Source organism: Crinia signifera, chromosome 8 (assembly GCF_055691185.1).
Source record: "Crinia signifera chromosome 8, ASM5569118v1, whole genome shotgun sequence".
Classification (NCBI taxonomy): Eukaryota; Metazoa; Chordata; class Amphibia; order Anura; family Myobatrachidae; genus Crinia; species Crinia signifera.
Window position 1 is genome coordinate 181408115 of NC_139224.1, and position 14110 is coordinate 181422224.

Sequence of the window (14110 nt, forward strand, 5' to 3'; positions counted from 1 at the left end):
TAATGGCTGAGGACACAGATGTGAGGTGAGAGGACCTATAATGGCTGAGGACACAGATGTGAGGTGAGAGGTCCTATAATGGGTGAGGACACATATGTGAGGTGAGAGGTCCTATAATGTCTGATGACACAGATGTGAGGTGAGAGGTCCTATAATGGGTGAGGACACATGTGAGGTGAGAGGTCCTATAATGTCTGATGACACAGATGTGAGGTGAGAGGTCCTATAATGGCTGAGGACACAGATGTGAGGTGAGAGGACCTATAATGTCTGATGACACAGATGTGAGGTGAGAGGTCCTATAATGGCTGAGGACACAGATGTGAGGTGAGAGGACCTATAATGGCTGAGGACACAGATGTGAGGTCCTATGATGGCTGAGGACACAGATGTAAGGTGAGAGGTCTTATAATGGCTGAGGACACAGATGTGAGGTGACAGGTCCTATAATGGCTGAGGACACAGATGTGAGGTGAGAGGACCTATAATGGGTGAGGACACATATATGAGGTGAGAGGTCCTATAATGTCTGATGACACAGATGTGAGGTGAGAGGTCCTATAATGGGTGAGGACACAGATGTGAGGTGAGAGGTCCGATAATGGGTGAGGACACAGATGTGAGGTCCTATATTGGCTGAGGACACAGATGTAAGGACCTATAATGGCTGAGGACACAGATGTGAGGTCCTATAATGGCTGAGGACACAGATGTGAGGTGAGAGGTCCTATAATGGCTGAGGACACAGATGTCTCAGTGATAGATAGAACATTGATTACTTACTAGTAGAACTACAAGCCATGAATTGTAGAAATATTATTTAAATTTCACTTTAATATCAAAAATATTTTTGGTGTTTTTTTGCATTAAGTGTTTCCAGAAAAGCTTATACTGTATATGCCATAATAATTGTAATGAGTGACTTCCCTATCAGGCAATGCCAGGCTCTGCTTGTTTGGTTCGTCCAAGAATGGTTTTGGTTTTCGTGACAGTGACCTTGACATCTGTATGACTCTGGAAGGCCATGAGAATGCTGAGGTGAGTAATGTTTGGGTTCATGGAGTTGCCGCTATATCATGGACTTATATCTGTAGTGTATTTGCTTTCTTCTAGTGATTCCATAGATCAGCGGTTCTCAAACTGTGGTTCCGACCTTCTACGTATGGGGTCCCGACTCCATGTTGCTGACCATCAGGCTGATGACTTTTCTAATCTTAGTGATTCGAGGAGTCTGAAAAGCTGTTGAATCTTTTATATATTTGGCTACATCTGTCACTCAACCCCCGCGACCCCCCCTCCCGCGATTCACAGCACACCTCCCCCCGCGACCTCCCCTCCCACGATTCGCGGAAACCTGCGCCCCTCTTTAGTCCCCTGTATGCCCACACAACCCTATCACTACCCAGCTTCCTGTTCTCCTGAACCGTAACTTCCACCACTGGGGAGTCGCTGACGCTGTGTTGCCTACATACCCCTATCATGCCTCATAGCCCAGCCTCCTGCTCTCATGGACACTAACTCCCACCCAGTAGGAGGAGACACTGACTCAGGTTTACCATCCTGTACTCCTGTGCTGCCACGCTGGACCCTCACCCACTGGCCCCCTACGACGGTGTGAAGAGCGCCCGTAGGGCGCGATGAATCACCTAGTATATAATAATGTGTGTGTGTGTGTAGGCCCTGTCACAGAACATATTCCAGAAAGGAACATTAATAACTTATTGTTGTATCTTCTGCTTTTGTTCTTCATTAGAAACTAAATTGCAAAGAAATAATTGAAGGCTTGGCGAAGGTTCTTAAAAGGCATCCAGGTAAATATATTGATGTTTATATTACACACATTAGGCCTTATGTGGTCCATTTGCTTGGACTGGAATTTGCACAGGGACCTATGTTTTGCACATGTGTATATGCTGGTGCGTACGAACTTGGCGAGAAGTCTGGTTGCTGAGTGCACGGGTGGAGAGCGGCGTCAGCATATGTGTACACCCTGCAGTTCATGGCGTTACCATATGCTAATGCTTCTGTGACGCACGTGTGGGGGCGGGCAGCTGACCTAGCCGGATGTCAGCTGCCCGCCCAATTCCCTGCATTTCTTCTGGGCCATCCTTACATATGCCGGCGCCTTCGCTGACCATGGATGTTCATGTAAAACATCCGTCCGTAAGCCTTGAGAACACAAATTTGGCGTGCAAATGGGTGGTATGAGCGAACCATTCGCAAGGCGTGTTGGGTTAATTCGCAAGGATGTGTGCATGCATCCAAGCGAATGAACCAGAATAAGGCCCATTGTGCATTTTCATCATTTGTGCAATGTCATTGTACCTTTTATTTAGGCTTAAGGAATATTTTGCCAATAACAACAGCCAAGGTCCCGATTGTGAAGTTTGAGCACAGAGAGACCGGGGTAGAAGGTGACATCAGTTTGTACAACACGCTGGTAAGGGCTCCGCCTACAGTATGTCCTGAATACTAACAGTCATAGGGTATCGCTAACCAATGGCTTTCCCTTATATCATCGGGGCTAGTCCTGCAGCACAGAGTGACTCAGGAGCATCATATATAGATGTTGTATGTCTGTAATTCCCAGGCTCAGCACAACACCCGGATGCTCGCTACATATGCAGCCATTGATCCAAGAGTAAAATACCTGGGATACACTGTCAAGTTCTTTGCCAAGGTAATCTATATTGCTCATAGATGTGTGTGCGTGCGTGCATTCTCTCACTGTACGTGGTAATATGGACATCTAAGAATCGCACTGTGATAGGAGGATCCATTCAGGGCGCTTCCAATAGTCTGTGTTCACTTTCTATCATGGAATCTTCTTGTTATACCATCTCCTTTCTTATGCCGGGAAGTTCTGGAGTAATCCGTGGGTTGAGGCTATGCTTCCCGTGATCCCAGTACACCTTCATCCCAACTTTGTGCACACTGTTCCGCCATTTTCAGATCCAGCAGCTATATACTGCAACTTCCTCCCACATACAAGATACACAAAAAAGGGAAGGAGAATACTTTGCAAAGGCGCATATGTTGGTGGTTCATAGATGGAAATTCTGTCCTCATTTACAATGTTTCCTTTTGAATGAATTTGTAGATGAGTGTTCTATGATGGTGATTACTCAAAACTAAAAGTGACAACAAAAATCGTTTTAGTATCTTTTTTCTATATAGATAGTGTATACCAAAAAAAGGGAATGAAGGGCGTACCCCTACTTACGAAAAGTTGGGGTGTTTTCAAACCTATCAAGGTTTCTTTGATCCAAAGTGATTGTTCAATATACTGGTGAAGGATACAATTAAGAGTGGTGCTCCAACGTGAAGAAATGAAAAATAAAATTCAATGTGTAAGTGCACTTCGAATGAATGCTGAGTATTAATTTGAGGTAAGTGAATACTCCAATCCACTGTGTACCTCACTCACAAATGAAAGTGTGAAAAAAAAATACATAACGAGGTATCTTTAAATGGTAAATGAAGTAAATGTGGTTGTACCCCAACTCAGACGTGATGGACAAAGTATGTTCGTATAGCGATTTCTTTCAAGATCCGTCAGTTCTTCACATGTGTTATTCAAATAGCAGGAATGGTGTTCTCTCCATGAACCATAATCAAAAATAAAACAACAACTTCCAGTGCGTCAGTGGGGTCACGATACTGTAGATTATATCCAAGGATCAAGATTTCAGTATGTGAATACTACAATCCACAGCGTACCGCACTCACCAATTTAGGTGTAATTGGAAACACATCAAGCAGGGGCGTAACTATAGCACCGCAGCCCCCGCGACCGCGGGGGGGCGCTATGCATGTGCGGGCGCCGGGGGCTGCAGTGCTATAGTTACGTTACACCCCGCCGCCCGCCGCACCATGATCCCCAGTCTTTACCTGTGCAGGTGGGGGGGACGCTGTGAGGCGGCTGGGGGGACGGACGCTGCGGGGGACACAGCTGCGGCAATTACTTACAGCTGAGCCGGGCAGGGGGAGCCGGGAGCTGTCTGTACTGAAGAAAAAAAAAAAGCCCATACAATGAATGGGCAGCCTGTGATTGGCTGCTGAGCGCTCTCTCAGCCAATTGCTGACTGGCTGAGAGAGCGCTCAGCCAATCACAGGCTGCCCATTCATTGTATGGGCTTTTTTTTTTCTCCTTACGTACTGACAGTGACAGCTCCCGGCTCCCCCTGCCCGGCTCAGCGGTAAGTAATTGCCGCAGCTGTGTCCCCCGCAGCGTCCGTCCCCTCAGCCGCCTCGCAGCGTCCCCCACCTGCATTGACGGCTACCTGGGGGAGCAGCAGGCGGGGGGGGGGATGAGTGGCTGGGCGCCCTCCCTTTAACGGCGGGGGGGCGCCCAAAATGTAGTTACGCCACTGACATCAAGGTATCTTTGAATTTAAGGAAAAAACAAATAAATCAATGATGGGCGTACCCTGACTCACACATTGGCTGTTATTCTGATCTGATTGCAGTACAAATTTGTTTGGAAAATGGGCAAAACCATGTGCACTGTAGGTGGGGCAGATGTAATGTGCAGAGAGAGTTAGATTTGGGTGGGGTGTGTTGAAAGTGAGATCTAAATTGCAGTGTAAAAATAATGCAGCCAGTATTTACCCTGCACAGAAACAAAATAACTCACCCAAATCTAACTCTCTCTATGGGCCAGATTCTCTAAGCTTCAAAAGTGATAAAATAGAGAGTGATAAACAGCCAGCCAATCAGCTCCTGGCTGACATTTTTCAAACACAGCCTGTGACATGGCAGGTAGGAGCTGATTGGCTGGCTGTTTATCACTCTGGATTTTATTACTTGTTAAGCTTAGAGAATCTGGCCCTATACATGTTACATCTGCCCCACCTGCAGTGCAGATGGTTTTGCCCATTTTCCAAACAAATTTGTACTGCGATCAGATCTGAATAAAGGCCAGAATGTGGTTGTTATGTTCATATAGTGGTTTGTTTGTTGGGTTCTATCGCAATATCTTCGGTCATATTTAGTTGTGGTGTTCAATATGTGAAAGATAATTAAAATCCAATGTATAGAGCTTATCAATATATATTCAATTGAGTGATAAAGACGAGAATATCTGTTGTGCACCTCACGTTTGATCCCACCGACCAAAACGAGTCGATTGTGCTTGAGAGTGAGCAGCCCACCCACTTCAGGACTCCTTCTATTGAACTTTGGACTTTTTCATGTCTGTATTATAGAGCTGATTTTATCCTTCTTTTTTGACTGTTTTAAATTTTTCTCTTGTTTGTAAAAAGAATTGTCATATGCTTGGGTAATTTTGGACCGTCCTACTTATAGACTCCATGTTTGGAACTTTGCCTTATTAAAAACTATTTTTTGTTCTACAATGTGGTGACACAAAGAGGATTATGTTGAAAATACATTTGCTATACAAGCCAGAATATGTAAAGAAACTGCTACAGGAGTGGAACCCCTTCATGTCTCAGTGAGTGGGGTACGTCCATTTCATATGAGGGTACACATTTATAGTGGGATCCCATTTGGTGTTTTGTGCACACAAAAGAAACCTTTCTGAGCACATCTTACACATCTTGTTGGGGTGAGTGAGGTACGCCCAGAGCCAGATTAAGGTCTAAATGGGCCTGGAGCTGAAAACGATCAAGGGCCTATTATGCGCAATATTAGGGATTGTGGCCAGCACCTAATAATGTGGGAGGGGTGACCAGTGTTCTGGTTGGGTGGTCTGCTCATTGGTGTGTCTCTATTTGTGTAAATACTTTCAACTAATTATATATGCCTGGAAAAGGCAGGCTGCTGGCATAGGAAAAATGCAGGGAGATATATTGGCGGGTGCCCTCCAAAGGTGCACCCACAGGATGCCGATGTCCTAAGATACTGGCAGGGTGAGGCGGCACTCCAGTCATAAAAAGAATAGTGAAAGCCGAAACTTGGTAGACAACATTTCAGCACCTTTTATGTGGTCACCTAAATTTACCACACCATATACCCCTTATACAAATCATGCAACACAATAGTAACCCCCTTATACTGTACTTTCTTCTTACACATTATGCCACATGGATTGAGCCAAAATACACACTATACCAGGTATGTCCAAACAGTGGCGCTCCAGCTGTTGTGAAACTACACGTCCCAGCATGCCTTGACATAGTTTTAGCATTCCCTAATAGCAAACTGCGGCAATGCATGATGGGACTTATAGTTTCACAACAGCTGTAGGGCCATAGTTTGGACATGCCTGCACTATACCAAACAGATTGAGCAATAATGCACAATATGCTTCATAAACAGGGGCATTGCGTGCCAAAGGCGCACATTAAAAATTTACACCATAATGCCCTTTACATGTTAAGCCACACATCATAATGTCCATGAAAAATTATGCTACATAAGTGTTGTTTACCTACATTATTGACAAGGGTTCCATGCTCATTTCCAGGGGTTCCATGCTCGTTGCCAAGTGGGATTACATGCTCATTACCAAGGGGAATACATGCTCGCGGTAACTGGGGGACAGCCGCCGCCGGGCAAAAATGACAGCCGGGTAGAGAGCAGGGGGCTGCCCGGCTGTATTTAGAGCACTGCATGTCCCGGCTATTTGAAATAAGACCCCTTTAATACCAGAAATTGCAGGGACTTACCCGGGAATATGGTCCCAGGATCATGCAGGGACTTTCCCGGACTGGCCCCTTTTACACCAACCTAGTCCCTGCATTTTCTGGTGTGAGGGGGAGAGAAAACCACCCCTGCCTCCCTTTAAACAACCAGCTATATCTTCTGAACCAACTGACCCCTTTAAAATGTGGGCTTCAAATGATTTTGGTCCCGTGAAACTGGGCCATTTGGTTCCAGAGAAATCTGTCCTCAAACAACATGAACAGCCATGAAATTACATTTCAGAAATGAAAAAAATTGGTTTACCCACAATATCTCTAGAACCCATGAACCCATATGGACCAGGTATCAGATTGAAGGCTCAGCGATTTGGAATCGACTGAGATTAACCTTGAGCTTCTGTGATGCCAGAGGGGGAACTGGCAGCCGTTGGAACCGGGTGGAGGTCGGAATAAGCGGGTCATGTTATCCTATGGGGAAAACGTTCCAGGTTTGCTTGGCGGTATCTCCGGTTCCCGGGGGGCTAGCGACGCGGGGCTGGACTCGTTGGAAAGCCCTGGCCCTCAGCTACAAAATGGGCCTATTTGGAGAGTGCGCCTGGAGCTATAGCTCCATCAGGTCCATTGCTAATCCGGCCCTGGGTACGCCTGTCCCTTGTGCCACTGTGTATATCACTGTATCTCACATAACGTGAGGTGCACACTGGATATTCTCATCTTTATTACTCAATTGAATATATATTGTTAAACACAAATAAATATGACTGTGACAGAACCCTGGGGAACGATCAAACAAAGAAACCACTATATGAACATACACACAAGGGGAAAAGGGAGAGGGATTGTCAGTCGCACAGGATTTAGGGCAGTGGTTCCCAACCTTTTTTCTCTCCCGTACCCCTTGATTAGGTTTTTCATTTATAAGTACCCCTCCTCTCAATTTGAAATGTCCACAGTTTCCACACTTATGAGTGGAAGTGAGCAGTATGTGTGTCCTAATACAGGTCGGGTATCCCGTATCTGGGCATCCCGTATCCGAATTATTCCAAAAACCGTGGTTTTTTGGAATAATTCAAATTTATATTCCCCCCCCCCCCCCTTAACCCTCTTTTGATACTTACCAAGTCCTCCGGCGTCCATAGCAGGCCTTCAGCATCCTCTCCGGCGTCTCCAGCGGTCCCAGGAGTGCTTTGCGCGAGTGCGTGCACGCACCGGTGACGTCACCGGCGTGCCTGGGAACTTGCGCAAAGCACTCCTGGGACCGCTGGAGACGCCGGAGACGGTGCTGGTGGCCTGCCGTGGACGCCGGAGGACTCCATGGACGCCGAGGGACCATCGGGGACCCACCAGGGGCAGGTAAGTATAGCTAAAAAAAAATTATTACAAAAACCGGAATATTCCCTTATCCGGAATGCTCGTGGTCCCGAGCATTTCGGATAAGGGATACTCAACCTGTATTAAGGAGTAGCCGTGGACTAGTATATGGTCAGGAATCAGGTCCGTCTTTGTCTGGCCGCTGGCTGTGAATTGTCTCCAGAGTTCCCGCTAACACCTCTAGGATTAATGCTTCTTCCACCCATGTCAGTGCGGGGCAGATGTTCACAGGTAGCTCTCAGTGAATTGTTGGTTTGGCAAAAGCACGAGGGGACGCCGATGACGCTGCAGATGGAACTGGCAATGACACAAAGTGGCTTGTTTACATGTCAATGGTAGACTTCTTTTACCATTGGGAGAATTTTTCTTCTTCCGCCATTACCAATATTATTCCAAGTACCCCCAACTGGTCTGCAGAGTACCCCCAGGGGTACTAGTACCCCAGGTTGGGAACCACTGATTTAGGGTATTGAGTGAAATATTTTCACACTACCTCATCGTATACGTGAAGACAGAATATCAGAATGCAATGCAGTGTGCTACGAACATACTTTGTCCATCACGTCTGAGTTGGGGTACGCCCACATTTACTTCATTTACCATCATTAAAACTGCACACAATTTAAAGCAAAACAAGTACACATAAAGACATGGGACAATGTTTTAAAAAGGATATAAAATCCTGACGTGGCGGGATTGGTGTACCTAAATCTCTTTCTAATAGAAAGTATAAGAGAGAACAGACCAATGTGTCAGTACACTACAAAAAGTAAGTATGATTCTTGTACCAAGTGTATAAGTATCGCAAATGATATGAGCAAAATAATAACAGCGCTCAGATATTGAGGGGACACGGTACTTGTTTTGCTTTTAAATTGTTCACAGTTTTAATGATGAATTAAAAGTTACATCTTATTCTAACGTGTATTATTTCTTCTCCATGTGCACCACCCACGGACATAATTTTCTTTTTTCTTTTTTTCACTATATGAACATAACAACCAAATAATGTGTTAGTCATGGTACGCCCATCATTGATTTATTTGTTTTTTTTTCCCTTAAATTCAAAGATACCTTGATGTGTTTCCAATTACACCTAAATTGGTGAGTGCGGTACGCTGTGGATTGTCGTATTCACACAATTACCTAAAATCTCGATCGTTGAATATAATCTACAGTATCGTGACCCCACTGACGCACTGGAATTTGTTGTTTTATTTTTGATTATGGTTCATGTAGAGAACACCCTTCCTGTTATTTGAATAACACATGTGAAGAACTGACGGATCTTGAAAGAAATCGCTATACGAACATACTGTAATTTGTCTATCACGTGTGAGTTGGGGTACAACCACATTTACCATTAAAAGGTACATTGATGTATGTTTTTTTCACACCTTAATTGGTGAGTGAGGTACACAGTGGATTGGAGTATTCACTTACCTCAAATTAATACTTCAGGTTAGAGCACCACTCTTAATTGAATCCTTCTATTGTACAATCACTTTGGATCAAAGAAACCTTGATGGGTTTGAAAAAAAAAAAAAAAAACTTTTCATGAGTAGTGGTACGCCCTTCATTCCCCTTTTTTTAGGTATACACTCTATATACTGTATAAGAAAGAAAAATTGTCACCTTTATTTTTGAGTACTCACCATCATAGAACACTCATCCACTAATTCATTCAAAGGAAACATCGTAAATGAGGACAGAATTTCCATCTATGAACCACCAATATATGCATCTTTTAAAAGTATTCTTCTTCCCTTTTTCGTGTATCTTGTATGTAAGGTGTAGGTGACACCTCTGGAGATATATATTTTGGGCAGCATTTTGCTCCATTTGCGATCAATGTATAACCTCTGTTGTAATTCCTCCCACATACAGACTACAGCGCCCTCCGCCTTTATAGAGACACCCAGAGCTGCACATACCTTTTTTGAAAAGGCTTTAACCCCTTCAGTGGTGGATTTTTTTTAAGGTAGTGCTCCCCACTGGGCGAGTTTTTTAGGGGGAGCGCTACCGAAAAAAAACCCCACCACGCTGTGTGTAGGGTCTGGTCAGCACCACTGAACACTGTCAGTCGCTGCCCAGGCCGGCACCCCGGCCCTGCATGCGGCAACCCGGCGTGTCTGTAGCCTTCACCGCAGGCTGTAATACAACAGCAGAGGGGGCATGGTGAGGAGAAGGCGTGGCGGAGGAAAGGGAGACAGCGGTCAGCGATCAACTCCGCAGCTGCCCGGCGCTAAACAGTGGCAATCCCGAAAATTTTCTGGGCACTGAAGCATAGCCTGGAAAATTCTCAGGATTACCACTGAAGTGGTTAAAATTGCTCCCCCTGCTACATACTGCTTCTCCTATCCCTGGTCTGTTCTACCTCCTCCGCTACATACTGCATTTCCACTTCTACATCCCAATCCTTGGTCTGTGCTGCCTCCCCCTGCTACATACTGCCTCTCCTCTGCTGCATCCCACTCCCTGCTTTGTGCTGCCTCCTCCCACTAGATACTGCCTCTCCTCTGCTGCATCCCACTCCCTGGTCTGTGCTGCCTCCTCCCACTACATACTGCCTCTCCTCTTCTCCATCCCTCTCCCTGGTCTGTGCTACCTCCCCATGCTACATACTGCCTCTCCTCTGCTACATCTCACTACCTGGTCTGTTTTACCTCCCCCTGCTACATACTGCCTCTCCTCTGCTGCAACCCACTTCCTGGTCTGTTCTACCTCCCCCGCTACATACTGCATTTCCACTTTTACATCCCAATCCCTGGTCTGTGCTGCCTCCCCCTGCTACATACTGCCTCTCCTCTGCTGCATCCCACTCCCTGGTTTGTGCTGCTACTCCCACTAGATACTGCCTCTCCTCTGCTGCATCCTAATCCCTGGTCTGTGCTGCCTCCCCCACTACATACTGCCTCTCCTCTGCTCCATCCCTCTCCCTAGTCTGTGCTACCTACCAATGCTACATACTGCCTCTCCTCTGCTACATCTCACTACCTGCTCTGTTTTACCTCCCCCTGCTACATACTGCCTCTCCACTGCTGCAACCCACTCCCTGGTCTGTTTTACCTCCCCCTGCTACATACTGCCTCTCCTCTGCTGCAACCCACTTCTTGGTCTGTTCTACCTCCCCCGCTACATACTGCATTTCCACTTTTACATCCCAATCCCTGGTATGTGCTGCCTCCCCCTGCTACCTACTGCCTCTCCTCTGCTGCATCCCACGCCCTGGTTTGTGCTGCCTCCTCCCACTACATACTGCCTCTCCTCTGCTGCATCCCAATCCCTGATCTGTGCTGCCTCAACCACTACATACTGCTTCTCCTCTGCTCCATCCCTCTCCCTGGTCTGTGCTGCCTCCCCCTCTACATACTGCCTCTCCTCTGCTGTATCCCACTCCCTGGTCTGTGCTGCCTCCTCCCGCTACATACTGCCTCTCCTCTGCTCCATCCCTCTCCCTGGTATGTGCTGCCTCCCCCTGCTACATACTGCCTCTCCACTGCTGCAACCCACTCCCTGGTCTGTTTTACCTCCCCCTGCTACATGCTGCCTCTCCTCTGCTGCAACCCACTCCCTGGTCTGTTCTACCTCCCCGCTACATACTGCATTTCCACTTCTACATCCCAATCCCTGGTATGTGCTGCCTCCCCCTGCTACATACTGCCTCTCTTCTGCTGCATCCCACACCCTGATCTGTGCTGCCTCCCCCTCTACATACTGCCTCTCCTCTGCTGTATCCCACTCCCTGGTCTGTGCTGCCTCCTCCCGCTACATACTGCCTCCCCCTACTACATGCTGCCTCTCCTCTGCTGCATCCCACTCCCTGGTCTGTGCTGCCTCCCCCTGCTACATACTGCCTCTCCTCTGCTGCATCCCACTCCCTGGTCTGTGCTGCCTCCCCCTGCTACATACTGCCTCTCCTCTGCTGCATCCCACTCCCTGGTCTGTGCTGCCTCCTCCCACTACATACTGCCTCTCCTCTGCTGCATCCCACTCCCTGGTCTGTGCTGCCTCCTCCCGCTACATACTGCCTCCCCCTACTACATGCTGCCTCTCCTCTGCTGCATCCCACTCCCTGGTCTGTGCTGCCTCCCCCTGCTACATACTGCCTCTCCTCTGCTGCATCCCACTCCCTGGTCTGTGCTGCCTCCTCCCACTACATACTGCCTCTCCTCTGCTGCATCCCACTCCCTGGTCTGTGCTGTCTCCCCCTGCTACATACTGCCTCTCCTCTGCTGCATCCCACTCCCTGGTCTGTGCTGTCTCCCCCTGCTACATACTGCCTCTCCTCTGCTGCATCCCACTCCCTGGTCTGTGCTGCCTCCTCCCACTACATACTGCCTCTCCTCTGCTACATCCCACTCCATGGTCTGTGCTGCCTCCTCCTACTACATACTGCCTCTCCTCTGCTCCACCCACTCCCTGGTCTGTGCTGCCTCCTCCCACTACATACTGCCTCTCCTCTTCTCCACCCACTCCCTGGTCTGTGCTGCCTCCTCCCACTACATACTGCCTCCTCCTCTGCTCCACCCACTCCCTGGTCTGTGCAGCCTCCTCCCACTACATACTGCCTCTCCTCTGCTCCACCCCACTCCCTGGTCTGTGCTGCCTCCCCCTGCTACATACTGCCTCTCCTCTGCTGCATCCCACTCCCTGGTCTGTGCTGCCTCCCCCTGCTACATACTGCCTCTCCTCTGCTGCATCCCACTCCCTGGTCTGTGCTGCCTCCTCCCACTACATACTGCCTCTCCTCTGCTCCACCCCACTCCCTGGTCTGTGCTGCCTCCTCCACTACATACTGCCTCTCCTCTGCTCCACCCCACTCCCTGGTCTGTGCTGCCTCCTCCCACTACATACTGCCTCCCACTGCTACATACTGCCTCTCCTCTGCTGCATCCCACTCCCTAGTCTGTGCTGCCTCCTCCCACTACTTACTGCCTCTCCTCTGCTCCACCCCACTCCCTGGTCTGTGCTGCCTCCTCCCACTACATCAGGGCTGGGCAACACCGGCCCTCCAGATGTTAGTGAACTACACATCCCAGGATGCTTTGCATTAGTTTTGCTATATGGCCATGCTGAAACTGATGCAAGGCATGCTGGGATGTGTAGTTCACTAACATCTGGAGGGCCGGTGTTGCCCAGCCCTGCACTACATACTGCCTCTCCTCTGCTCCACCCCACTCCCTGGTCTGTGCTGCCTCCTCCCACTACATACTGCCTCTCCTCTGCTCCACCCACTCCCTGGTCTGTGCTGCCTTCTCCCACTACATACTGCCTCTCCTCTGCTCCACCCCACTCCCTGGTCTGTGCTGCCTCCTCCCACTACATACTGCCTCTCCTCTGCTCCACCCACTCCCTGGTCTGTGCTGCCTTCTCCCACTACATACTGCCTCTCCTCTTCTCCACCCACTCCCTGGTCTGTGCTGCCTCCTCCCACTAAATACTGCCTCTCCTCTGCTCCACCCCACTCCCTGGTCTGTGCTGCCTCCTCCCACTACATACTGCCTCTCCTCTGCTCCACCCACTCCCTGGTCTGTGCAGCCTCCTCCCACTACATACTGCCTCTCCTCTGCTCCACCCCACTCCCTGGTCTGTGCTGCCTCCCCCTGCTACATACTGCCTCTCCTCTGCTGCATCCCACTCCCTGGTCTGTGCTGCCTCCCCCTGCTACATACTGCCTCTCCTCTGCTGCATCCCACTCCCTGGTCTGTGCTGCCTCCTCCCACTACATACTGCCTCTCCTCTGCTCCACCCCACTCCCTGGTCTGTGCTGCCTCCTCCCACTACATACTGCCTCTCCTCTGATCCACCCCACTTCCTGGTCTGTGCTGCCTCCTCCCACTACATACTGCCTCCCACTGCTACATACTGCCTCTCCTCTGCTGCATCCCACTCCCTGGTCTGTGCTGCCTCCTCCCACTACATACTGCCTCTCCTCTGCTCCACCCCACTCCCTGGTCTGTGCTGCCTCCTCCCCACTACATACTGCCTCTCCTCTGCTCCACCCCACTTCCTGGTCTGTGCTGCCTCCTCCCACTACATACTGCCTCCCAACTGCTACATACTGCCTCTCCTCTGCTGCATCCCACTCCCTAGTCTGTGCTGCCTCCCCCTGCTACATACTGCCTCTC

At 48.8% G+C, this 14110-nt stretch overlaps 1 protein-coding gene across 3 annotated transcripts in view; it reads left to right on the forward strand.

The window, feature by feature from the left end:
- Positions 1-14110, forward strand: part of TUT4 (terminal uridylyl transferase 4) — a 252242-nt gene that overhangs the window by 148146 nt on the left and 89986 nt on the right. For all 3 annotated transcript variants that reach the window (XR_014454570.1, XM_083157930.1, XM_083157931.1), the window contains exons 16-19: positions 935-1038; positions 1754-1811; positions 2337-2440; positions 2591-2680. Coding sequence is in view for 2 of the 3 variants with exons in the window: in XM_083157930.1 (XP_083014056.1) it covers positions 935-1038; positions 1754-1811; positions 2337-2440; positions 2591-2680 (356 nt within the window). In the remaining variant the exon portion in view is untranslated. The remainder of the gene's footprint in view (positions 1-934; positions 1039-1753; positions 1812-2336; positions 2441-2590; positions 2681-14110) is intronic.